Source organism: Lontra canadensis, unplaced genomic scaffold (assembly GCF_010015895.1).
Source record: "Lontra canadensis isolate GAN:19392208 unplaced genomic scaffold, GSC_riverotter_1.0 scaffold38, whole genome shotgun sequence".
In the NCBI taxonomy this organism is placed as follows: Eukaryota; Metazoa; Chordata; class Mammalia; order Carnivora; family Mustelidae; genus Lontra; species Lontra canadensis.
Window position 1 is genome coordinate 5,406,085 of NW_022631032.1, and position 27,967 is coordinate 5,434,051.

General features: G+C 41.9%; 1 protein-coding gene across 3 annotated transcripts; it reads left to right on the forward strand.

The window, feature by feature from the left end:
- The first annotated feature begins 10 nt into the window (after positions 1 to 10).
- ROPN1 (rhophilin associated tail protein 1) lies at positions 11 to 27,967 on the forward strand. Of its 3 annotated transcripts, none has more exons than XM_032869485.1 (6): positions 11 to 237; positions 15,861 to 15,988; positions 19,985 to 20,102; positions 21,383 to 21,544; positions 27,102 to 27,277; positions 27,764 to 27,967. In XM_032869485.1, exons 2-6 carry the CDS (start codon positions 15,873 to 15,875, stop codon positions 27,828 to 27,830), a joined length of 639 nt encoding a protein of 212 aa, XP_032725376.1. In that variant the 5' UTR covers positions 11 to 237; positions 15,861 to 15,872; the 3' UTR covers positions 27,831 to 27,967. The 3 variants fall into 3 exon arrangements, with proteins under 3 accessions (XP_032725376.1, XP_032725378.1, XP_032725377.1); XM_032869487.1 differs by lacking the exon at positions 11 to 237 and adding an exon at positions 720 to 802; XM_032869486.1 differs by lacking the exon at positions 11 to 237 and adding an exon at positions 723 to 806.

A 27,967-nucleotide genomic window follows, 5' to 3' on the forward strand; every position in this document is an offset into this window, starting at 1 on the left:
CGCAGCCAGCGTCCAGGTTGCCAGGCGAAGGCCAAGCGCTAACAAAGCCCGATTGGTCCCACCCCACCTCCCCGGTCCCTTGAGCCCGAAGCCGGTACCGTCTTTCCCCGCCCGGGTTCTGCGGCTTTCCCCTCCGCCAAGGGTGCGTGGGACTGGCTCTGTCCCCACACCTCCTGCCTGAGGCCAGACGCGAGGTGTCGCCTCTTATCAGACAGCCGGTTTGGGAGCGAGCCTCAGGTAGCTACCCTAGAGGGGAAGTGGATGGAGGGAAGTGCTCTGAGCGCCTCCAGGGCTGCGCAGGTCTGAGGAAAGAGTCCTGACCATGGGCCCATCTGGATTCTGAAGCCCTCCTTGTTCACAGAGCAAGAGAAGAGGGCTGTGGTCTTTAAGAGAATGTGATCATGGGTGATTATTACTCTCTGCCCAAAGTATGTATTTTGTTCCCAAAGCTACTGTTTTATGATTTCTTGCACAGAGGGCAGTGATTTGAAACTAGAACAGAATCTGGGATCAGAGACTCCTCCAGACTAGCGAAACCACTTTTCCCCCCCATATTTATGGGAGGATTGTCATGAGGATTAATGGGTGTGAGTAAAACTTTAACAGCTGCTATCAATCATTCATTTTCCTAATATCTATTGATCACTGACTGTGTTCCAGGCTAGGCATTGGGGGATTCCGTAGTGAGCAGAAACTGATTGTCCCTACCCTCAAGTTTAGTCTTTTGGGGGTGGCAGAGGTTAATCGAAGAATGATACAAATACTGTAAAATTAGAGCTGAGCTACATGCTGCTAAGGAGAGGTAGGTAAGTGGTGCTCTGAGAAGGTGTAATGGTACTGACAGGTCAGAGAAAACTGTGCTGAAAAAGGCAAAAAAAAAAAAAAAAGGGGGGGGGGAGTGGGAGGTTCATTCCATGCAAGGATAGCCATGTGTCTAAAACCCACCATCTCCTATTCCACCCCAAACAAGTTTATACAATTGCCTGGTCCTTAGATCCAAGAGCTGTTCATAGCAACTGCCTCTGAGATTCTGGTGTTGGAGGCTTTTATTCATGTAACTACAGCCTTTCGTTATTATAACTGAAGCTCTGTCTAGCCTACACCAATAAAACAAAAATAAAGCAATTTCAGGAACAAATCTATACTACATATTTGATAAGACCTATATACTTCAGCATCCAACACATATGTGTTGACCTGCCATTCTACATTGGGAGTCCTGTAGGCTTCACAAAAAAAGGGAAATCTGTTGAATTTTAAAGAGTTGTGGGGGCCTGGGATAAATAAATGAGAAGACCTACCCTACTGAGAGCTTTAAGAGTAGAAAAGTACTTTATTTTTTTAAAAGATTTTATTTACTTGACAGAGAGAGATCACAAGTAGGCAGAGAGGCAGGCAGAGAGAGAGGAGGAAGCAGGTTCCCTGCTGAGCAGAGAGCAGGATGAAGGACTTGATCCCAAGACCCTGAGATCATGACCTGAGCCGAAGGCAGAGGCTCAACCCACTGAGCCACCCAGGAGCCCCAGAAAAGCACTTTATAAAACATTAGAATCATGGACTATTAAGATAGAATGGGCCTTTCCTCACTTCTTTTATCTGATGTGAACAGTCTATATTGCTCAAAGGCAGAAAAGTTGGGCTTTGGTGCCTCTTCAACCTAAGGAATCTATGATTCTAACTAAGTCTCTGTGGTTCAAAAGTACATGGAACTCCTGAGAGTAAAAAGGAACATGGCAGGAGAATCTGACCTGCTCCTTCTCCTGTGTTTTCCATTTGTACCACAGTATCACCATCTACCTAGTCATCCAAGCCTGAAGAGTGGGGAGTCACCCTACACTCCTTGTCCTCTTCCCACAGTGGTTACCAAGTCCTATTACTCCTGCCTCTCTTATCCCTCCCCATTGCACCTCCTAAAAGGCAATGAGGTTCTCAAGAGTTGTTGCCAAAAGTGCTGCCATATTCTTCTAACCAGGCACCCTGCCTAAAGTTTCACTCCACTCCCCTCAGCCCATCTATGCGGCTGTTGATGAATCAGTGTGTGTTCCAGAGTCCAAGAGAGAGAAATAATATACAAGTTTAACCAAGAAATTTCAACATAAGGAATTTTTAACTACAATGGGATTGGAGTAATGGAAGATTGGCTAGCAAGCTGTAAAGAGAGATCTAAAGTTTACAGGTATCACTAACATAAGGAGCAACCACTACCCCTGAGACAGATCACCCAAGAAGGAGCTGACCTCCCACGAGCCTGTCAACAAGGGTGTGGTCAGGGTTCATGAGGTGCCAGGCAGGCAAAAATCCGCAGTCTAGAATCCCAAAGAAGCCATTTATGAAAAGAACATGAACATGGGTGATTGTTGCTCTTTGCCACTGAGTTTGGGCAGAGAGGGGCCAAGGGAAGCTCGTGGCCATTGGGCATTGCTAGCTGCATGCAGGGTACCTTTGGAACTGAGCAGCAGTAAATTGGTAACTGGCTTATCAAGCTAACACTCAAATCTGATTGTGTGACTCTAGTGCTTAAATCTTCCAGTGGCTCTCTACTGCCTTCAAGATAAAGTTCTCAAGCCTTAGCACAGCATACCAGGCCTTCTATATTCTTGTCTTGGGCTCTAGTTCCAGGCCAAGGTACAATTACTCCACTTCTGCCCACCCTAATCCTCCATAATCATTCCCAGTCCCCTGAATTCACCACACTCTCTGATGCCTCCACACCTTTGTCTAAGGAGTCTGGCCACAAATAAATTCTCTCCATGCTTTCACCAGTAAACAGATGCTTATTGAGTACCTATTATATACATAGCACTTTTCTGGGGACTAAGAATACAGCAATGAGCAAACCAGGTTTCCACAAGTCTCTGTTCAATATCATCATTCTTATGGAAGTATTTTCTGATGACATTCTCTGACCGGCCAGTGTTAGATGTCTTATCTGGGAGATTCTGTTTTCCTATATCTAGGACAGCATTTTTAACACTTGTCCTACTTTATTTTATTATTATTTTTTAAGATTTTATTTGTTTATTTGACAGAGATCACAAGTAGGCAGAGAGGCAGGGGGATGCAGGCTCCCTGCTGAGCAGAGAACCTGATATGGGGCTCCATCCCAGGACCCTGAGATCATGACCTGAGCCGAAGGCAGAGGCTTAACCCACTGAGCCACCCAGGCACTCCAACACTTGTCCTATTTTAATCACTTAGTTTTCTATCAGTCTCTTCTAGCCTAAGAGCTCTCTGACGGCAGGGTGTATGACTCATTTATTTCTGTACTCCAGTATTCAGCACTAGTCCTGATACATAAGGTTTGATTGGATTAATTACTTGCTCAGGATCACATAATTAGTCAAAGACAGGCCCAGGACCAGAATCCTGGTCTCCTGTCTAATAGCCAGGAGTGCTTCTTCACTAGCATTTGCTCTGCTCTGTGGATGTTACAGCTCACCTAGCTGTGCAGGACAGTTTGTGTTGGAAGAGACAAGTACAGTGTTGAACATAATCAGGAATGGTTAAGGAAACAAGAAAAAAAAACCCTAGCCGCCTCCTTTTTTCTAAGATTTTATTTATGTGAGATAGACTGAGAGAAAGAGAGCACAAGCAGACAGAGCAGCAGAGGCAGAGGGAGAAGCAGGCTCTCCACTGAGCAGGGAGCCCAACTGGGGGCTTGATCCCAGAACCCCAGGATCATGACCTGAGCCAAAGACAGATGCTTAACTGACTGAGCCATGCAGGAGCCCCAATAGCCCTCTCTTCATATTGAAAACTATAGTGCATTCCCTCCGAGCCCCCTCATATTGGAGTTTCTGAATCATAGGAATGCTATAATGAAGTCAGAAGTTCAAAGGACAAGTAAAAGGAGGAAAATGATGTGAGGATATTCTGACGTTTCACCCTGAAAAAACGAAGCCTAATAAACTAATTAAAGACAGTGTTAAGGTGGCCCCAGGTTTGTACGCCAGATCCCCATATTAGGGGACGTGTTGCACAACTTTTGGGAACACAGTCAATAGGGCAGTCGGTAAATGGTGTCCCTGGGCTTGTGGACCATGATATGTACATGGAGGATTTAAAATAGGAGTTAAGATAAATGAAAAGGGATACCTGTTCACTTGTGAAATGATGAATATGTGGAACTCATATAATTTCCAAGAGGTGGTATTAGCATGATATATAAGCAATTTTGATAAATTTGCTGCTAACAAAGCCAAAAACTCCTGCTCAACAAAAAAGGACAAGGTCAGGGGGGACAGCTCTTAGCAATATTGCTGTTGGCATCCAGTGCTAGGTTGGCTTGACCATGGATTAAGCGCAGAATAGAAAATGATCCAGATTTCCGTGAAATAAAGTTGGAGAGGCAAAGCTAATATGAATAAGATGAATTGTGGCAAACTTGGAAGTCAGACAGGACATCATTTTGATGAGAAAAGAAATGAAGATCCTCTAAAGGTGTTTGAGAGTGATGTGATAATATGAGTGGCGAAGACATGTTACCTGGGAAAAGTAAGCCTCAGTTTCCTGGCTTTGGGAAAATGATTATAATATTAGAACCTTCCCACCCATAAGGTGTTGTGAAGATTAAATGAGATAGTGAATGAACATGAATGACTGCTCGTAGGCCTTTCTTATTCTGTCCATCCTTCCATTCTTTGCAACTGTATGGAACATAGTTGGACTAATTACCATATTTTCAGGACAAAACATTAAGACATACTCTGGCAAATAATTTTTGTTCTGCTTCAGTGTGTTAAAAAAATACTTTTCATGATGCAAAAGGGAATATCCAAGATTTAGGGAGACAGCAGGACATAATATTGGAGACAAGGGTTGTCCTAGAGAAAATCCATGTGTCAGTGCATTATTATTATTTAGAGAGAAGGAGGCAGTAAGATGTAGCATGGAGAGAGCAATGGTGTATGTAGACCCAGATTCTTGCATCTGCTCCGATGTAAACTGTTACCCTATGCCAGTCACTCCACCTCTCTGTACATGAGTTCTCTTGTTTGTAAACAATGTAAGCCAAACTCTTCCTTTATTTATTTATTTATTTTAAAGATTATTTATTTATTTGACAGAGAGAACGAGAGAGAGAGGTAGTGAGAGAGAGCAGGAACAGTGGGGAGAGGAAGAAGCAGGCTCCCTGCTGAGCAGGGAGCCCAACCCAGGGCTAGATTCCGGGACCCTGGGATCATGACCTGAGCCGAAGACAGACGTTTAACTGCCTGAGCCAGCCAGGCGCCCCAAACTCCTTCCTTTTTTAAAAGGTGTTCCTTTTTCTTTTCCTGACAGGCACTTTTCTTTAAAAAAGCTCATCAAGAGGCACCTGGGTGGCTCAGTGGGTTAAGCCTCTGCCTTAGGCTCAGGTCACGGTCTCAGGGTCCTGGGATCGAGTCCTGAATTGGGCTCTCTGCTCAGCAGGGAGGCTGCTTCCCCCTCTCTCTCTCTCTGCCTGCACCTCTGCCTACTTGTGATCTCTCTCTGTGTGTCAAATAAATAAATAAAATCTTTTAAAAAATATTTTTAAAAAAAGCTCATCAAGGACTGAACTGAGGAATGAAAGAGAAAGATGGATCAAAAATGGCCATGATACATCAGATAAGGCAATTGAGAGAGTAAAAGTCTGTTTGGGGCGCTTTTATGGGAGAGGAGAACCCTATAGTAGGTAGCTGGTGAAGACATTGCCGTGTAGTTGGGAGCCTACCTTGGGAAATTTGGGACACATCAGAATGGAGCTCTGGTTGAAGCCATGAAAATGGGCCTTATCTCCAGCTAGAAGATAGTAGGGTGCAGTAGCTCTAGAGTTCAACTACAACAACTTTTAAAACTCTAGAATATATGTGTATATGTATATGCATATGTATATGTATATATTTATACTCCCCACTCAGGGGCTCCCCACCCAGGACCCTAGGATCTTGATCTGAGCCAAAGACAGCTTCACGACTGAGCCCCACATACCCCTAGAAAATACATTTTTAAAAACGTTGTAGATAAGAGTGGAGAGCTTTAGAAGCAATGAGGTAGATGGATTAAAATTCCAGGAGGGTGTGGAGCCCCTCCAAGGTGAGCAGAGGATCACAAGCCATTTTTTTTCCCCTGGGGCCATTTGCCAACCCTGGCTGTGGACTAAGGATTGTGCTTGACCCTTGCAGAGCAACTATATTGGGGGAAAGGGAAAAACCTGCAAGGCTTTTGGTAGTCAAACAGCAGTGGCATGACAGATTAGAAATTTTTGGCACCCCAAGCACACTTTAGTTTTTAGACATCTAACATATAATTTAAAAAACATGGGGCATGCCAAAAGGATGGCAGTGTGGATTCATTCTGACTTCCTTGGTCTCACTCAGGTAGGGAATGGCTACATGTTCTCCAAGTGAGGATGATAGTTGGGTGGGATGCAGCCTTGGTCGGAAAGTCATCCACTGAAAATTAAATAAGAAATAGAATCATGTTGTTGGAGAATGTAAAGATCAAGCCAGGCAGAAGCAGGAGTGAAGGAGTTTGAGAGTAGAGGTGAAGCGTTGTTGGACTGTGCTGCACTGAATGATATTGTAAAGAGTATTATGCTGTTACCATTTTATAAAATAAAAATACATTTGTAATAGATTAGAAATTTTCTGTTCTTTCAAATTCAATCAGCAGATCTCAATCTTAGAATCATATATGACCATCTTAAAATTTGCTCATGCTTTGGTGTTTTATAGGTGTCAGAATCTTTTTTTTTTTTATAAAGATTTTATTTATTTATTTGAAAGACAGAGATCACAAGTAGGCAGAGAGACAGGCAGAGAGAGAGGAGGAAGCAGGCTCCCGCTGAGCAGAGAGCCCGATGCGGGGCTCGATCCCAGGACCCTGGGATCATGACCTGAGCCAAAGGCAGAGGCTTAACCCACTGAGCCACCCCGGTGCCCCTAGGTGTCAGAAATCTTAAGGACTATCCCCCCTTAACAACCCAGCAAGCAATTTCAATTCTCAAGAGGGGACCCCAGCTCCTATTAATAAATGAGTGCAAAGTTCCACTGCCTCCGAATGCTTCCTTAGTAAAGGAGTTTCTGCTAGCCATTAGTCAGATGTTCCTACTTCTTTCTCTTGGCTCCTCTTTTCTTTAGAAAGTACCAGCTGTCTTTAGTCTGTAGGATATTCTGTGAATTCTCTTTCCCTGCAATCGAAAGAAGTTTATACTTTGCTAATTTTTCAAATTTTTATTTTATTTTTATATTTTTATTTTATTCCCTTTGCTAATTTGTCTCAAACTTTCTTGCTGGCTTCTAATACTCTAGGTGAGCAATTTAAGCTAGAAGCTAATGTTTCCTTTAACAAGCAGTATTTTTATAGTTTACTTTCTAATAAACATTTTTTAATATATAACTCTCAGCTTTTACTAGAAATTGATCTCAATAACCAGCAGGATTTCCTTGAAATTCATCTTTGAAATTTCTTTGAAATTTCATCTTTGAAACACTACAACTTCAACACTGGAAGAAAACTTAAAAGCTTTTCAACAGAAGTACTTGAGCTTCCTCAGCCTTTTTCATTCCTAGCACACAAAGAAATATATGTAATGCACACTGGGGCAAACTGCAGGGTACTGGGAGATTTATACGGAGCTTATACAAAAATTCAATATAGGTTTATTACATAACTATAATTAAAAATAGAATACAGAGTAACAGTAAAGATATAACTGTTTAATTTGAATGAAACTCCCAAATAAACATTTTAAAGCTTTTTAAAGAGAAGTCAAGCTTGCTTTCTTATCAGGAGTTTGCTTTATACCAAGTTTTGTGTTGAAACAAATACATGAGGTTCCCAACAACAATCTTGTAATGATGTTCTCTTCAAATTCTTTTAGCTACCATCAGTGGAAAAGTTTGCCTCACAGATGCATCTTGGCAAGTAGTAGAAGGGTATTTACTGATTTTTCTCCAGTTGATAGAAACTCCTTTCTCACTACTAACCAGAATCTGGATCATTCAGTTCCTTCTTTCTTTCACTGAAACTCTCGTGATTACATGAATAGATTTCTAATGCGCTTGAAGTGTTTCATATCATGTATTTCCAAATAATGTGACACTTAACAGATGTTTTGCTGCTAGTCTTCTTTAGGATTGAAGCTAGAGTATCAGTTAAACTCCCCACTGAACTGCATGTCATCTCACTTTTCCTTTCAACCCATGAGCGTTGTTGGTATACTTATTTTCACACACTTCCTGAGATTTTGATTAAATTCATTCTGGTGTTCAAAAATGTCAACTAAGCCAATTTTCTGAAGACAATACTCTCCTTGATAACTCTGCAATAAAGATCATTGACTTTTTTTTTTTTTTCAAATTTTCTTTTAGCTCCTAATCTCCAGAGAAAGAGCTTTTCCTTTGATAGGTACCTTGGTAGGAAACAGCAAACAGTCCCTTCACATAAAGCTGGAAACAGAACCAGGATGGCTTGGATTTTATTAGTAACATCCTTTAAGGTGGAATTCACATTCACAGGGAACTCCAGACAAGAGCTTATTGTGGACAAAACAATGTCTTCACTTACGTCTCAGGCATTGAGAACATGGAGAGCAGATAAGATGGAAAGCCTTCCTGCCTTCCTGTCGTCACAGTTTTCCCACCAGTGCAGGAACTGCTGGGCTTGCATAATCTAGAACATCTGATTTGTGTTAAAGTGCTTAGTTACTCCACATACATTATCCTGAGTGGTTTGTTTTGGTACTTTTTGGCAACACAATCCATATTCTTCCAAGCATTCCTCCCCAGGGGTTCTAACTAGTGCGATTAACTGAGCACAGTGACTTAACATCTGTGGGTTCACCATTCTGCAAGGAAATGCTGTGATTAATTAGTCTTGTACAGAATGTCATTGATGCATCTTCTAATAGTATTATTCCAGAGTAACATTTATATATTTCCTTGGCTTCATTTAGTCCCAAATGTGTGCTCACTTTCCTGGCAGGTTGGTAAAATGAGTTAGCCCATAATTGTGGGAGACATTTTGGCTTTAGTTCCTAATTATGAGACCTTTTAACTAGCTTCTTCAATCCAGTCGGATGTAAACTACTGTTGTAAATACCGTTGTAAACCGTTTCCTAAAACAGTGGTTTTCGAAGTGTGGTTTCAGGGACTTCAGAGGAGCCTTGAGACTTTAGGAAGTAGGAGTGCATGAAGTTAAAACTGCTTTTGTAATAATACTAAGACATGATATGCCTTCTTCGGTCTTTTCCTTAAGAGTATACGGTGGAATTTTCCAGAAGCTACATGATGTGTGATATCATAACAGATTAAATGCAAAGCAGATATGAGAATCTGACTGTCTTCTATTAAGCCAGACATTAAGAGATTTGCAAAAAATGTAAAACAATGCCACTTTTCTCACTAAGGGGTTTTTTCTTTCTGGAAACTATAGTTATTTTACATTGAAATGTTGCTTATTATGTAAGGGATTTATTTTTATTTTAAAATTAATATTTAAACATTTTTGCTTTAATTTCTAAAATGATAAATATTGATCGATAAAGCCCATATTAACAAAAGCTCCTGGGGGTCTTCAATAACTTTTAAAGCGTCCAGAGACCAGAAACTTAAAGAATTATCCTCTTAAGAAACTATCTGTGTAACATAGACGTTTTCTGTTGAGGCCCTGGCATACTTTTCCTGGCACCAGTTTCTTCATTTGATAACTTTTCCATGAAAATAAGATATTTAGGCAGACAAAGGAAAAATTTTCAGAGCAAACAAATCTAAATCTGAAAAATCCTAAAAATAATAGATATTAATAAAAATGATTACTACTCAATCTTAAATTATACTTTATGGTAGGAAAATAAATAATATATTGAAAGTATTAAGGCAACTATGGGCCATTTTGACCATAACAAATCAATTTGCAAAGAAGATAAGGTTGTCCATTTCCTTATGAAGATTTTAAAATAAATTGCATAAAATTTTTGAAAAAGTAAGCATTTGATAGATAAGGTGGAATTTTGAAAATATGATTTAATAATCAAAGTGCTAGATTTCTTTTTTTTAATATATATATATATTTTTTTAATTTGAGGGACAGAGAGAGAGGGTGAGCCAGCAAGAGCATTTGCAAAAGGAGGGGGAAGGGCAGATGGAGAGGGAGAAGCAGGCTCCTGGCTGAGTGGGAGCCCCACATGGGGCAACACGGGGCTCAATTCCAGGACCCCGAGATCAGGACCTGAGCTGAAGGCAGACACTTAACCAACTGAGTAACCCAGGCACCCCAAAGTGCTAGATTTCTAATAATATAAGCAATTATTTATAATGAAGTGGAGTTAATATTTTGGAAAATATTTTTCAAAGAATATTGAAGAGCTCCAAACCCCTTTTCTAAACCAATTAAATTATTTTCTATTATTTGTTTTTAGAAACTTTTTTATTTCTACAAACAAGTAATGTCATTACAAAATTTCATTAAGAATTAGATTTTGGGGGCACCTGGGTGGCTCAGTGGGTTGAGCCTCTGCCTTTGGCTCTGGTCATGGTCTCTGGGTCCTGGGATTGAGCCCCACATTGGGCTCTCTTCTTAGCGGGGAGCCTGCTTCCCCCTGCCTCTCTGCCTACTTGTGATCTCTCTCTCTGCCAAATAAATAAATAAAATCTTAAAAAAAAGAGAATCAGATTTTGAATATTTTACATCAAAGGCCAAGAATAAATAACTATATATAAATCAAGTCACAATTTCAAACAATGAGCAAGTGGTGATGAAAATGATGAAGCACATATGTCTTCTTTGTTGGGAGAAAAATATAAAAAATAAAAGCAAATTAAATGAAAGCACTACACATTTGAAATGTATGCCCAAATGATTATCACTGGTAATAAACACATTACAATTAAGCGATATTAAGCAGACTCACAGAGATGGTTCTAACATGATGGATAAAGGGGGAAACCCTATACAAGCATCTCCTCTGGCAGGTGTTATGCATAGAACCTTAAGCACAAAAACAATAATTACTGAAATCTGGAGGTTTACTGACTGAGCCCAACTATTTCCGAATATAATTTCAACTGTTACAAATCAGTGAATCGTTGTAAAATGGTTGTAAATTTTGTATCACTATAAAAAGTTTACAACCATCCATCTCTCCTGGAGACACCTGTAACCCATTCTGCCATGGCCACTTGTGGAAAGCTCAGCTGTAGAGATCTGTAAAAGGCAGAATGGGATGAAATGGCAAAATGTGTATTACACATAATATCTGATGATCCCCGAGTTTTCTAGGAAGACCTATGACGTAGTAGAACTCAAGATGAACCTTAGGGGTGTGTGGAGTTTGAATAGATGGGAAAAAAAGAGAGCACTTCCAAGTAAACCTGCCAGAATTAGCAACATCCTGAGGGAACTAGAAATGCAAGACAGAGTTCTGTTAACAATGGATGAGCAACCTTCAGATACATAATCTGGAAGGATTGGAAGGATGCCAGAGTAGACTACACATTGGAAATTTGTGTTGGTAAATACTAGCAGAAAATTTCTAATTTAAAATTGTGTGTAAAGTATAGAGAACCTTGAAAGTCAGGATGGATATGATTGCCATTTTGTGAACAGGGCTCTCACATCTATTAACGGCAGCATAGAAGACTGATCTGGACACACTCAGAATAGACCAGGGAATGACCTGAGACAGGGACACCAGTTAGGAGCCTGCACAGTAGGTGGTGAGGGGCTGGACCAGGAGAAAAGAAGTAGACATAGAGAGGAAAGGATGAAAGGAAGACACATTTCAGAGGAAATATTTATCCATGGGATTTCATGAGATTCAACACATTGAAGAGAATGGATGGCCCAGGCTTTGAGGCCAAATGACTGAGAAAATAGTGGCGTGATTTTCAGACACAAAGTTGGGAAAGGGACTTAGATAGGAGATGGAGAATAAATTTTGGTGGAGATGTATCCTGGAAGCAGTAAGAAGTGAACAACAAAAGCACAGGTGAAAGGACAGGGATGGACAACAAGTATAATCACCACCATCTTGCGGTGGAGGAAGCCATGAGGGGATGTGAGCTCTCCAAAAAGAGTGACAGAAAGACATAAACTCAGAATGCTGAAGACTGAGCTTTGGGAAGATTGCAAACTCATGCTTAACACAAGAAAAGAGGAAAAATTACGGTGACAGGAGGCATGTGAAGGAAAATAGAAAAACAAGAATGGTATCTGCCATCAAAGGAAGAGAAAGCCTCAAGAAGGAAGGGACAGTCATGTTTAATGGCATGCCTCCCGCATCAGACTGTGTGTGTTCAAATCCTGCCTCTGTCACTTACGGGCTACATGTCATTTCAAAAGTTTTATTCTCTCTCTCAGTTTCATCATCTCTAAAATGGTGGTAAATCTACATCTTAGGGATATTTCGAGAATTAAGTGAGAAAATGTATGCAGAATACTTAACATAGCATCTGGTACAGACCAGAAGTTAATAGATGCAACTGATGATTTTAAGGGGAAAATGGTGGGGCAGGAGAGCAGAAAGAACTGCAAGAGGTTGAAGACGGACTAATCATGGAGAAAAAGAGATTGTTTGGCCAAAAATGGAGAGAGATCACGGAATGTTCTTAGAAGAGGCACGGGGTAAAGGCTTTGCTTAAATTTGCTCTGTACTGACCAAGGGTTATCATTGTTATTGTCATCCTGGAAGCCTAGTTAATTAGGGCTGGGCCATCTTCTCACTTATATAAGGCCATTTTAATCTTTAGAATAGAAATAAGACAATTGTACAACTAAAAGTTCTAAATATATACAAATAGTCTAAAATGCAACCTCTTTGAGGGAGCAGGATGGCACTGCCTCAAAAAATCCAAAATAGAATTACCATCTGATCCAGAAATCCCACTTCTGGGTATATGTCCAAAAGAATTGAAAGCAGGTACTTGAAAAGATATTTGTATACCCAGTTCGTAGCAGCATTATTCACAGTAGCCAAGAGACAAAAACAAAAAACAAAAAAAACAAACACCAACAAAACAAAACAAAACCAAATCCAAACGCTCAACAACAGAGGACTGTGGTATATATATCCAATGGAATATTATTCAGCTTTAAAAAGGGAAAATCAGACACACTCTTATAACCTGGGTGAAACTTAAGGTCATTATATTAAGTGAAATAAGCCAGATACAAAAGAGGAAATACTGTATGAATCTACTTACATGAAATACCTAGAGTAGTTAAATTCATAAATACAGAAAGCAGAATGCCAGGAGCTCAGGGGAGTGGGGAAATGGAAACATATTGTTGAATGGGTACAGAGTTTCAGTTTGGAACCATGAAAAATTCTAGAGATGGTTGGTGGTGATGGGTGCACAACAAGAAGAATGCATTTAATGCCTCTGAACCATATACTTAAAAGTGGTTACAGTGGTAAATTTCGTATATTTAATGACAATTTTATATATATGTGTGTGTGTGTGTGTGTGTGTGTGTGTGTATATATATGTATATACACATATACATATATATATATATATATACACATTTCCAGACAATAGGAGCAAAAAAAGATTGGTAAGTTACCAGAACAATACATTCTTAATGGTTACTTTTAAATTATGAAATACTTCATACATAGAAAATAAAATGCATGGGAGAACCTGGGTGCCTCTGTCTGTTAAGTGTCTGACTCTTGATTTTGGCTCAGGTTATGATCTCAAGGTCATGGGATCGAGCCCTGCATCAAGCTCTGTGCTTAGGACAGAGTCTTCTTGAGATTCTCTATCTTCCTCTCCCTCTGCCCCTCCCCCCACTTGCTCTCTAAATAAATAAATAGCATATACATGTAATCCTAAACGGTATTTTTTCCTTTCCATCTAACATTGCTAGATTCACCCATGGTGGTGTCTGTGGCCTACTCAATGAAAACTCTGTTGTCTTCTCAATGAAGCTTTTATCATTACGTGCTGACCCTCCTTACTCCTAATAGTGCATTTTGCCTTGAAGTTTCTTTTCTGGTATTAACATGCCTGCATTGATTTTCTTTTGGTTTTATTTGCCTATTTATCCATATATCCTTTCACCTTCAGTCTTTCTGTGTCGTTAGGTCTTTTCAGATGTGCCCATAGTTGGATTTTTTATAAATCTGGTCTGATAATTTCTGCATTTTGATGGCCACACTTGCTTTTTATTATGATTACTTGATATACACGGATTACTTTCTATCATGTTGTTCATCCACTTTTTCTATGTTCTTCTCCCCACTCTTCTCTTGCCTTCGTGTGGGTTGATCAAGTTGTTTTGTTCTTGTTGTTAAGTCTTTTTCTCTTTTCTTCTGGTTTGGTGGTTATATAATTTCTGTAGTAATTACTCTTGAAATTTACTATGCATACTTGACTTTTTGCAAAGTCTGAAATCAATCAACATCTTTGAACTCTTCTTCCTTCAAACAAAAGAACATTCAGTAAAGGAGAATGGAATACCACCAGGCTGGGGCCACTTTACCACCAACCTGAGGCCACTTTAGTTTATTTTCTTGGAATTTCCCAACAGGGACAGTGGTATAAATCTAAAACTTAGACTTAGTTCATGGCAAACAGACTTGTGGGAAACTATGTTGCCCCCAACAAGAAGCAGCAATGAAGACACATTTCTGGGTTGTTTCCCCCTGCCTGTAGGCACATATTTTTACTGCTTACATTGAGGGTGTGTTATCCTCTAGGGTCTCAGTCCAGCAGTTCATTTGTTCACTTTTGTGGCCTACTACCTGGTCTGTTTTCAACTTGTCTGATCATTTGTATGAAAGTTTCATCTTCCTGGCATCTACATTTGCCCCTTACTTTCTGCATTTGCTTACCAGTCTCCTTTCTGCTTTACTCGCTTTGTTTGGAACTTAAGGATTTCTCTCACTTTTTTTCAAGTTCAGCAAGACAATCTAATCTGAGAGGTGTGTTTGCTGGGTTTTGTCTAACGTGTAGGTGTGAAGATGGGGGCTTTTTGGATTATCTAGTCTCTTTTTTTCTACAAACATCAGGCAAAATCTTTTAATTTGCTGTTTGCATATTATCTATGGATTTTTATTATTTTTTTCAATTTGTCCTGGAAACTTTTGAATGAAATGTACAAGTTTCCTCTTTTACAATCAAAAAGATAAATACATGCAGGTGTAAGGAGAGTTATTCACCACATGGCTGTTTAGTGATTATTTTTATTTGGAAATAACCTAATATCAAGTAATAAAGGATTCACAGAGTAAATTTTGCTACAATTTATTCTTCCATAACAGTTGTGTGTGTGTGTGAGAGAGAGAGAAATGGAAGATGTTCGTAACCCCGTTTTTATTTATACAAACACATGTATATTTACACTGAAAAAATTCTGGAAGGAGATATCCAATATTTGGGGGTGACATCACTAAGGGATATTTTTGTTTACCTCTTGCTGATGTCTACTGGTTTTTTTTTTTAAGATTTATTTATTTATTTGACAGAGATCACAAGTAGGCAGAGAGGTAGGCAGGGTGGGGGGGGGGAAGCAGGCTCCCTGCTGAGCAGACACAGCCCGATGCAGGGCTGATCCCAGGACTCTGGGATCATGACCTGAGCTGAAGGCAAAAGCCTTAACCTTAACACTGAGCCACCCAGGCGCCCCTGATGTCTACTTTTTAAATGAAGAAGTATTGTGTGGTTTTTATGTAAAGGACATAATTATTTACAAGAACGAAAAGTAACGATTAGTAACTCATTCTCTAACTTCAGAGTTGTGTAACAACAGAATGCATACACCTTATGAGGGACTGAACTCTACCCAGTATAGAGAGTATCAAACAGAGGCAGGGTGGTATCCTGCCCAGGATCCCTCTCATTTTATGATTCAAAGATTCCCAATTTATTTATTTATCTTTCCCCTGCCATCAGGTCGACCAAGCAATGCCTCAGACAGATAAGCAAATATGCATCCCCCCGGAGCTGCCGGAATTGCTGAAGCAATTCACCAAAGCTGCCATTCGGACCCAGCCGCAGGATCTCATCCAGTGGGCTGCAGAGTACGTACTCGTTCTCACCTCAGCCCCGGGTGCCCCTTGCGGGTGGAGGCGGGGCGTGGAGGAGGGGAGGTCCTCGGGAAAACTGAGGAGGTTGTCATGGCTGCAGCCTGGGAGTCGGGACCGATTAGCATCATCTTATGATGTTCAGCTCTCGAATTGCTCTGGTGCTTTAAAATCCACCCATAAATACATCACGCTGGGTGAGGGTGGGTCGCCATCCCCTAAGCGACCCAGACTGAGCGATAGGACCCCAGAGCAACCGGCCGAGGTTCCTGGGGCGATCAGCAGGAGTTAGAGTCCCACAACGCGGCCGCACACGCACCTGGTGCGGTCCCTGCGCCCCCCTCCCCCGTCCCAGGGGAAACAGGCGCGGGGGGCGGGGGTAGGATGGGGAGGAGAGGGGGGGTGGGCTCTTGCAGCCCCGCCTGCCTTCCCTGGTCCGATATAGGGCCGGGTCTCGGGTCTCACCACTAGAGAGCAGCAGCGCGCCTCGGGGAGCCGGGCGCTGAGGCCGCGGGCTGGGCTGTGTGTGCTCGGTCCCAGTGGGTTCACCTCTGCGCTTGCGCCTTGTTGAGGACCACCCCCTACCCACCCACCCCTCTTCTTCCACTGCGGATCAAGCTCATTCTTGCCTCAACCAGAGACATTCTGTGGCTTGTCTTTGGGCAAATTCTATTTCGTGTTTGTTTGAACTCGTCTGTTCCTTCAACATGCACATGTCCACACAGTGCACATTGCACTCTGGAGAGAGAAGGCAGCCCTGAGTGCCGAGGGCAGGAAAAGCGGGCCAGGCTGAAAACACTGCGCCTCAAACTCAGGTTCCCCCTTTCAGGGGCGACCTCCGGAGGCTGTTCCATGGAAAGAGGTTGCACAGCGAGAGCTAGCTGTTGGCCTGGATTGAAACAGCTTTGCACCGAAAGCCTCTCATTTATGAAATGGCTTCTTAGGGACACATGCCCGCTTGACACTGGGGATCCGGGACTTGAGGCAGGGGTCGAGAACTAACCATACCTCCTGGATCATTTTCAGGCTAGTTTTACTGCTTAAGGATGACCTCCTTAGTAGCGTTTCAGAGGGAGAAGGGGAGTCAGAGATGCCTAGCTGGTGGGGTGAGGGGGGGCCGGAAGAAGGGAGAATGTCCTCAGCATGAGGTGTATTGAGCAGGTGGGAGGAAGGTGTGGACACCTTGAGAAAGCACACAATGTTATCCAAGATCAGCCCCACAGTCACAGCCAGTGCACTCCTGGTGCTGGGTTGAGTCAGGATGAACCTTTTACAGATGGAGGGAAAATAAGCCAGTGGTGCTCGTAAATAAGGGACATAATGGGGTTGCTTTGCTAGTAATGAACACTGTTTAGTTTTCCATTCTAAATTTTATATATTATCTCCAAGATTGTGTTTTGGCATCAGAAGACTAATTTCTTTTGGCATACTCAGACAGACTTTGTTTTATACCACACAATAGTTTAACCCCCCATTTTATTATGCCGCTGCTTTATAACAAGGAAAATGACATTTCTTGCCATTGTCCCTGACATTTATGGGAGAAAACATTCCACTGTTGTAGCCTGCTTGCTCCCTTTTTGTATCATGTGCTATAAATTTTTTAGATATCCACGAAGAATCAGTTTGTAGTTTAGCTACAATGAGAAAGGAAAGCATGATCCCAGAGCACTCTCCATCTATTAATACATGAAAAGCATTTATCAGATGGTTTTATGAGACTCACAAGCCCGTAGCACTTTGTAGAAACTCCACAAAGTATTCCCAAGACAAAATATGTGCTTAATTCATCACAAGCAAGAATTTCCCTGCATATGTGCTGTCTGAGAAGAAATCACCTCCCAGACATCTGCAGGATATAAACGTGTCTTGTGGTATGTGTGACCGCATGGATTTGTAATGTATGTGAACAACCGTGGAATTGTTCATTGCAAATGAAGCTAAATAACCCACAGAGTACTAAATTCCTGACTTCAGCCTCATTTCCACATTCTCTCACCAACTTGGTTAAAAAGTCCAAAGACATTGCTGCTGAGTATCACTCTCTATTTGGGCAGTCACTTCTGCCACATGACGTGCTGCGTTTCTATCTCTTCTGTTTATGCTGCCCAAGTTATTAGAGCCCACTCCTGTTGTCACCCTGAACCCACACGTATCCCAACACTGATCTGTCTGTGGAGGTTGCTCGTGCACATGGTAAACATCCAGACAGTATTTCTTCTGCCCTCCCTGCTGCTGACCTCCAAGGCAGTACCTGGAAGGTCTTATTTTGGTCCTTGTAGCTCTACATTGCTCTGGAACCTAGAGACAGGTAGTGGTGCATCCCTATCCTTGTATGGCTTGACCTTAGTATGGGCTTCTACAAAATTCCCTCTGTTATTCTTTTTATTCTCCTGGATCTGGAGAAAAATAATGAGACTATTTATTCATGAAAACTAAAGCAGAGAGGGGCAGAGGTGCATGATCCTGGGATTCTTAATAACAAGGCTTTTGATGGAGACAGACCCTTCCAGATAGCATTGGTGACCCATGTGTCAACTCCTATGTCCATTCCCTGCTACAGGCAGCCCTTTTTATCTTTTTTAAAAAAGATTTATTTGAGAGAGATAGAACAAGTGAAAGGACAGAGGGAGAGGACATTCGAGCAGACTCCTGCCAACTGAGGAGCCCAACACGGGGGCTCCATCCTAAGAGCCATGAGATCAGGACCTGAGCTAAATCCAAGAGAGTCAGATGCTTAACCAACGGAGCCCCAGGCGTCCCAGCTCTTTTGTCTAATATCAATCCTGAAACCGGACTCAGTACTTTTTCCATGTTGCACCCAGAGTCCACTCCACAAAATGTCAGTGAGTGGGAAGATTTTATTACAATTTTTGAGGAAAGATAGAGAAGAGTTTTACTTCACACACCCCCACATAAGATCGTCTCTCCCCTTCCGTGGCCTGTCTTCTCACCTGAGCCTCCCTCAGAGTGCCCTGCCAACCTTCTTTCTCTCTCCCCTTAAAGCCCCTTAAAGCCTTACGAACTCCAGCTGGAAACGTTTCTTTGCTCATCCCGAGAGCACCTCCTTCTCCTCCCCTTTCTTGTACAAGTCACTCTAGTGCTCTTCCAACTTTTTTCCAAGATTGCCTATTACATATTACCAGGATTACACATTACCCACTACCTAGATTACCCACTACCGAGACTACCTATTACATATTACGTATTACATATTACTCACTACCTAATAATCAACTTTAAGTATGTCAATAGCCATGTTACTGGAAATAAAGATTTTATGATTAAAAAACAGTTCCTCTAGGTACCAGGAATCTTCTTCCCTAAAAGAAAGTGGGGATTTAAAATAACAATGATCTTTTTCTCCCTCCTATTATATATATACTATATCATATATAATGTATATAATATATAATCTATGTATATGTGTATGTACATGTACATATTATATATTATATAATATATGTGTTCTATAAAATAGAGGAGAAACACAAATTACTGTTATATGATGTATTACATATGTATTATGTGTATATGTCATATATAATATCTTCTTTTCTATATAATGTATAATACATATATATTCTGTATCTCCTATTATATATATGTATATGTGTGTATGTAATGTGTGGTTGCACACATACACATGTGTATATTAAACACTTAGGAGGGATGACTGGGAAAAAAAATCCCAGACCCTATATGCTTCAGGGAATTCCATACCAAAATTTTTATTGATTATTTGTCATCCTTAGACACAAACAAATCTTTTTACTCACTAAGTGTTCTTTATACCTGGAATGGCAGGTAACACATTCGGGCTTTTCCTGTACATAAACGATCTAAACAAAGTGTCTGGCATATAGGAGTCCCTAACAAATGTTCTTTCCTCCATCCCCTGCCCTCAAGAAAAAGGAGAGGGGGTTCTCAAAGCAGCCAGAGACCACTGGAATGTAGGATTTTCTCCCTACCCCCTAACTTTTTTTCTTGTAGTTATTTCGGGGCTATGTCCCGTGGAGAGATTCCTCCAGTGAGAGAGCGGTCTGAGCGAGTGGCTTTGTCTAACTGGGCAGAACTTACACCTGAGCTGCTAAAGATCCTGCATTCTCGGGTAAGGGCTGTACCAGAGCATCAAGGGGGAAGATGGGGTAATACCGAGGCCAGGTGGGCACAGACAAAAGCTGGCCCTGGCCAATCAATATCATAAAATCCACTAAACTGTTCATTGAAAGCAAATCTTCTCTTAGGGATAGGAATGATATTGAAATGGGCCCCAAGCTGAGCTATTAGTGGGGTTATCCCAGATTTCCCTGAAGCTGGCAGGATGTCCAGGGAATCAACTCAATCATAATCCTTCTCTCCAGAAAAGCGCAGGTCCACAGTCCCTTGACTGTGACACTCTTATTGATCAAGAACATAATATGATGGCAATTCAGTTTGGAGAGGGGCATAATTTAGTTTCCCAGCTATCCCAGATGCAGACATAGCCTAGCTTTTAGGGAAAATCCTCGCTCTCTTCAAAGCCATATCATGCTGGGAGCTTTCCAGTGAATGGATGAGGAAGGTCTGACTTGAGAGAGTTGTAGTTTGGCCAGTTCCCAGGATATGGTTTAGCACCACTATACTCTGCTTTAAAATCCAGGACAGAGAGGTTTGGGGTGTTTGAGGACTGACAGCCAACTACCTTGCTCCAAGAGGCTTAGCATTTCACTAGAATCAGAGGGCCAGGGAAGGTGTGTGCTTCACTAGGGCATCTGTAGCCTTATCACACTGTTGGCCAACGAATGGCCATTTGTTCCCTTTCTCCTCTTAACCACCAAGCACCTTATGCCACAGACATGGCAGAGATCAGAGATCTGACATACCTGGGACCAAGCAATATTAGGCATCCAGACCACAGATCCCTTATTAGTCTTGGAAAAGCATGAGGGTTACATGTGAAGTCTAGTGCAAAGAACTCCACAGAACCTAGAAGCAAGAGACTTAACATCTAATTCTAATTTCACTACTGATTACTGGTCTCAGACAAGTCCTCAGCTCCTGGGTTTCATTTGCAGGCTGCCCTATCTCCCTTATAGGCACAACCTAGGGATAAAACAGCAGACAATAAAAGTATCAGAAAAAAATTAAAATGTAAAATAAAGATATTATTTCCCTATAATCTTGACATTGAGAGTTAAAATGATTGCATCATACTTCAGCACGCTTAACACTACACTGAATATTTCTCTACCCTTACAAAGAGGATGGCCAGAGTCCTGCCCTGATCCCACCCCCGCCATCAAACCCCTTGCTGGGTGCTGGGAAAATGTGGGCCTTGCTGGGCAGTGTCTCTTGGGGCATTCTCTCATCCTGTCCCTCCCTGTCCGTCGTCTGTCCCCTGACCTCCAGGTTGCTGGAAGACTGATTATCCACGCAGATGAGCTGGCCCAGATGTGGAAGGTGCTGAGTCTCCCAACAGACCTGTTTAATAGTGTGATGAATGTGGGCCGTTTCACGGAGGAGATCGAGTGGCTGAAGTTTTTAGCTCTTGCTTGCAGTTCTCTTGGAGTCGTAAGTGAGCTTTACTGCTTTCTGTTCCTTACCGGAAAAGCTCTGTCTGGGCCTGGAAGAGTAGTACCTCTGCACACACAGTCCGTCTTCTGGGCCGAGGACAAGCGTACCTGTCTTGTCTACTTCCCTTCCTCTGAATTAGGTCATTCCTCTGCTTCTCAGCCAGAAGCAGGGGCAGGAGGAGAGAGGGGAAACCTGTCATCAGACCCTGGGGAGAGTTTACTAGAATGTGGCTTCTGGATTATTTATGAATTTCAATCATTGCCTTCAGATTTATTTCCGTCACCGCTCCACTCATATTCCCAAAGATAACCAACAGCCGGCTGTAAGAGATTGGCTTCTACTTGGGTTCCAGACACCTAGAAGATACACCAACGGGGCCTTTGAAAAAGAGATGCAGGCTTACAGAAAACTACTATTTGATAAGCATAATTGGATACAAAAATCAGAGCTGAGAGATCAGGAAAGGAGAAATGAGGCTATTTCCAGACTTACCGTTACAACATCATCACGGATGTAGGATGCTCATACAAATTCATGCTTTTTCTAAGTTTGACTTGATTTACAATTGGAAAAGGAATGTTTCTGTTTTAAAGAAAAAGATATTGCACCCAGTTCATACATTTATTTAAAAGCTTTGGGCGTCATCTTATATATGGACTCACTCTTATTAAACACCTTTATAATAGCTTAAATGAAAATGAATCAGAAACATGTTTTTTTTTTAAATCCTGGAATATGTGCAAGTTTGAAAGTTAATGAGAAAATTATTGACTCTGCCAAAAGCAAATGGTACATAAAGTCTGAATCAGTCAACAACTCTAACTACCATCTTTTTCTTTCATCTAGAATACACATGGGATGCATATCTGACATTTTTGTTTGACAAAAATTATGAGAAATATTAGCAAGTTCAACTTTTCCTATAGGCTTCCCCTGCAACTTTCATTATAATTGTTTCTTTAGAGACAAGGAGAGGTGAAGCCATTCACAGTTTTTTTTATCTTCATTGTCCTGTATAGTAATACGATATAATGAATAAATTGCTTTCCTCCAAAGAGGAGAGGAAAAATGCAGCCAGTGCAGAAGTTTTGCCTATCAGCACTATCACACTTCTGTGAAAATAGCCCCAAAGGTTGGGGGGAAATCCAGGAGGACAAATTAAAAATAGACACATTTTATTAAATTCCCATAGGGTCACAAATTTACTCACACTACATGCAGAGATATCTGGAGTAGGGAGGAGGGAATGTACTTTATTTTATCTGTAGTTAATTCTGAGCTTCCTGATCTACTCCACCCACAGAGGGTTGAGTAGGAAAGTAAGTAGATTCAGTTCAATCCAGGAATTTTAGTCCGATGCAGTGCCAGAAACAGCTTTGACATAAATGCCCAGTCTCTCAGATTTTTCCACACCATTCTACTCTTCAAGATGGCAGCAGAGTGTGTAATAGGGAAATGGTGACTCCAGGACCACACAACCACCAAGCAAAGGATTTCCTACATGTCTTGGTCCTTGGAAATCCATGGGAATAAATACTGTCTGTGTGGTCTCAGGGGCTTGCAGCCTAAGTCCTAGGTCTCTTCTCTCTCACAGCGCAGTGCTCCTTCCCAACCCCCATCATTCTGGTGGCTTCTGAGGGCCTCTCTGAACCCTTTCAGGTTGCCTTCATTGGCACCCTGGCTCCGGTGGTCTACTTCACAGACCCTCACCACCTTGTGAGATGTATGAGTCCTCTCCCTCCACATGCCTTGCCGTAACAAAAAGTGACTACAGAATATTAAATTCCACTCCTCCCTCTGCTGAGTTCACAGTGCAGCTGCTAGGTTTACTTTGGTATGTCTGTCTCCCACACTGGGGATGGGGAAACCATGAGGTGAATTGTATCTTTTACCTCCCTTCCAAAACAGGGAGATTGGATTAGATGTTCCAAAAGTTCCTTCATCTCTGACAGACTATGATTCTAGTCTGCCTTCTCTATTTCTACTGAGACACCCTCAGGTCTGACTTTGGATAACAGTGAGGTCATCAGGTATCTAACTGTGCCCCTCATCACCCCAACATCACAGAACACCTCAAGGTGAAGTCAGCCTGAAGGGCTAGTCTGTAAATAAAGGGTGCCTCGTGAATCCAGGAACCAGGCCCATTATACCCATCTGTTTCACATTGGACTATTGCTGCGAACTTAAATGTCAGGTGTGAGGGTGTCAACAATCTGGTAGAGGCTTTGCAGTCTAGTTAAACCATATATCCTTAGGATGCCTGGGTGGCTCAGTCAGTTAAGTATCTGCCTTTGGCTCGGATGGTGATCTCAGGGTCCTGGGATGGAGCCCTGCTCTGGGCTCTCTGCTCAGCAGGGAGTCTGCCTCTCCCCCTCCCTCTGCCCCTCCCCCTGCTCGTGCTCTCTCTCTCTCTCTCTCTCTCTCTCTCTCAAATAAATGAATAAAATCTCCATATATATACATATACCCTTAGAGGCAAGCGCAGGAATTTCTCCTTCCTTTGCCAATTCACCAGTCAGACATGATCTCGGTGCCACTTAGAAAAACCAGTTCCTTCCTTTTGTCTAATGACAGGGACTTTCTTGAGCTCTCCCAATCTACACCCAGGATTCAAAAGACTGTGGCATGAAGACCTATATTTCTCTTCCCTCTCAGCACTCCTTCCTCTAGACTAGCCTCTATTCCCTCCTGTTCCACGGAGACTGATTGTAGAAAAGGAAGACCATAGGAAGGAAGGACATGTTTTGTTAGCAAATAATTCGCTTTCTGAGGCTTTCACCTCTGGGTTTGTGACTCTCAGAAGATGCTTTAAGGCTCCCTTTATCAAGCAGATCCCCATCTGATCAAAAAATCTTGTGCAACGAAACTCAGGTCCTTGTTTACTTTAGATTTATTTAAGTTCTAGTCCAGAGAATTCTTTATCCATTCATCCATGTATGAAATATTTTAAAATGTTGAGGACAATAAAACTTAAAGGTTTGTGTTTGATTAACAAAAGATACTGTTTGGGGTAGAAAGCACCTGTATTAGCTTGTAGGGCTGATGGAACAAAGTACCCCAGACTGGGTGGCTTAAACACTAGAAATTTATTTTCTCACAGTCCTAGAGGCTAGAAGTCTAAGATTAAGGTGTCTGAGGCCATTGTCCTTGGCTTGTAAATGGCCATTGTCTCCTTGTTTCTCTCTCTCTCTCTTTTTCTTTCTTTCTTTTCTTTATTTATTTATTTGAGAGAGAGAATGAGTGAGTGGAGGGAGGGAGAGGGGAAGAGAAAAACTTCAGTAGACTCCTTGCTGAGCTCTGAGCCTAATGTGTAGGGGGTTAAGCATAAGACCCTGAGATCATGACCTGAGCAGAAACCAAGAGTCAGACACTTAACGGGCTGAGCCACCCAGGCGCCCTTACCTGCTGCTTCCTATAGCTGTCCCTCTGGGTATGTATGTATCTGGCATGTCTATGTCCTAATCTCCTCTTATGAGGATAGCAATCTTATTTTAAGGCCCACTCCACAGACTTGATTTTAACTTAATTACCTCTAAAATGGCCCTATCTCCAAATAGAATCACGTTCTGAGGTCCTGGGGTTAGGGCTTCAGCATATGAATTTGGGGTGAACACAATTCAGTCCTTAACAGCACCCCAATATGGATGAGCCTGCAGGAAGAGGACAGCAGAACAAAGGCAGAGGGGATTTTTTTTTAAGAAAGGGAAGCAGAGAGGATGAGCTATGAGTGGAGATGATGGAGTTCATTGCACATAAGCTTACAAATTTACCCAAACCCCCCGTCATGCTGACCTCGCATCCCGCACATGCCCCACCATCTCACGGACAGCCTCTTCCCCAGCCTCTGGTCTGCCTGCCACTCACCCTCCTTCCTGGAAGCGTGTGGCACACTGCCACAGATGGCACTTCACAGCAGTTTCCAGGGCAGGGCTCCCAAGGGCAGAGGAGGGTCAATGAAAGGGACCTGCTGCAAACCCCAAATCTCTTTGACATCATGCGTTTTACTATTTTAAAATTCGTGTACCCTGATGATTCCAGTTCATAAGGTAGCAATGTTTATCAACATAAAGAAACAAAATGTAAAAATTAAATCAATTAAAGTTAATAACTAATGCAAACAATATTTAAATCACTTGTCATCAGGTAAAACTGTCTTTCTAGGAAGATGGCCAAGTTGATTCAGCGCCCTCATATACTTCCTGATACCTCCCCGCTTACACCCCTGGGTAACACACACAAGTTAAAGAGGCATCCTGTAGACATCCGTTATATTCAGGGGGAGGAAGGGAACAGAGGAGCCCGCAGCAGCTGCAGAGGAAGGGCAATGCCAGCCAGCCTTCTGGGGAGATAACAGCAGCTGCCTTTTCCTTCTCCCAGGCACACCTAGTTCACCACTCGGGACTCACTGTTCACTGGTCCCTGGAAGGTGTTTAAGGACAATCTACACATCATCTGTTTTGGTGAACTGCCCTGGTAGACACGCTGACCTATGTTTGCTAATTCAGAACTAAACAATCCTTTCTTCAAATCATTTCTTTCCTTTACCCCTGTAATTTCCCAACTCATTCACTTGAGAAATTTATGTAAAGAATAGGTTTATGGAAAGACACAGGTGAGTAAAAGCTAATTCTGAACATGACCTTTTGATGTTGGAAGTTTCATTGGTTTGCTCCTATACTGGAAACCTTTGGGCATCCATCATCTCCTAGTTCTTCCCCGGCAACAACGAGGTGAATGTCATGTCATATAAAATACAAGGTGTAAAACAAAAAACAACCAAGGTGTTCTGATTAGATGGATCTACATGTTTTAGAAGAACTGGTTTTGATGTCCAGTGTCACTTTTCCTGTATCTGGGACTCCTGTCTTCCCAGGGACTGACCCTTCTCCTCCTCCCTTCCCCCCCACTGTGGCATTGCTCCAAGTCCCACAGGAGCATATGAGCTAGACTAATTACCTCAACTCTTCAGAACGTAAGATTGGAGAGCAATAAGAATAAGAAATAATTTTAATTTTTTAGAATGTAAAATCAAATTCTCCTTTAGGGAGGTTATTTTGATGAAAATAATAAATATCTTAAAATATTCAGTTCATAAACTTAATTCCTTGAGAGTATTCCTCCAACAAAGAAAGGAAAGGAAAAAAAGAAAGAAACCCAGTACATCAATGTTTTTTAGATGGAATTCAATGATGTTTGGGTGTAAAAAGTTCAAGCTTTCCAGAATATTACATTATTCTCGCTTCATTTTATGAGAGCAATATTTTTATTTGTTTTCTTTTATCTAAACTGATCTTGCGGGGGGGATGCCTGGGTGGCTCAGTCTGTTAAGCCTCTGCCTTCCATTCAGGTCATGATTGAATGAGCCCCACCTGTGCTCCCTGCTCAGAGGGGAGTCCTTTTCTCCCTCTCCCTCTACCACCCCTCCCTACCACTCCTGCGTGTGGGTGCACACACACTCTTTCTTCCTCTCAGTTAAATAAATAAAACCTTTAAACTGATCTTAGGAATTTAGTTTGAAATAATGACTTTCTCATTTTATCTTATGCCTTTATAGACCATTGCCAAAACCCTCAAGATAGTGTGCGAGGTGTTATCATCTGACCATGACAGTGGACCTCCCCGGATCCCATTTAGCACCTTCCAGTTTCTCTACACATATATTGCTGAGGTGGACGGGGAGATCTCTGCCTCACATGTCAGCCGAATGCTGAACTACATTGAACAGGAAGTGTAAGTAAACTTTTACCCATCAGAGGGGAAAGAATACGGGGAAAACAAACCTAGCAGGCCATGATATAGCAAGTTTGCTATATTCTACTGCTCTGGGCACAGAAAAATGTGATGAAGAAAAAGAACTAAGGACCCAAAAGAGAAAGGGAAAGGCCAGGGAAGAATGGTGTAGGACAGTGATTCCGGTGATGAGTTGGAAATGCTAGTTCTCAGGCTGCCACCTGAAAATACCCAGTCACAAACTCAGGGGCAGGACCCAGATGTCTGCATTTTAGCAGGCCCTTCAGGTAACTGACTCACACTCAGATTTTAGGTAGTAAGGTAAGAGTGGGGGAGGAGGAGCAGGCTGCCAAGGTCAAAGAAAAAGACAGGCATTGAGGGCAGGATCCACAAAGAATTCATTTGGAAGGAGAGAGTTAATATACTGTCTTTCTTAAAACTGATTGTTCAACGAACTAACCCCAGATATATATTTTTCCCAAACAGAATTGGTCCTGATGGTTTAATCAAAGTCAATGACTTTACCCAAAACCCCAGGGTTCGGCTGGAGTAAAAGCACAGTTTGGGCCATTTTAAAGGAAGATAACAGAGTTGATTGTGCTTCAGAACGACTGAACCCCACGCATCATCTAATGTCAATTTTCTTGTACAACTGGTCCACACCAATAAACAATTAAGCAAACCTATGAA

Bases quoted from the DNA above. Each gene is read 5' to 3' on its own strand.
- ROPN1 (XM_032869485.1), top strand. From the start codon at position 15,873: ATGCCTCAGACAGATAAGCAAATATGCATCCCCCCGGAGCTGCCGGAA. The intron at 15,989-19,984 runs GTACGTACTCGT...TTTTTCTTGTAG, and splicing joins CTCATCCAGTGGGCTGCAGA to TTATTTCGGGGCTATGTCCC. The intron at 27,278-27,763 runs GTAAGTAAACTT...TTTCCCAAACAG, and splicing joins AACTACATTGAACAGGAAGT to AATTGGTCCTGATGGTTTAA.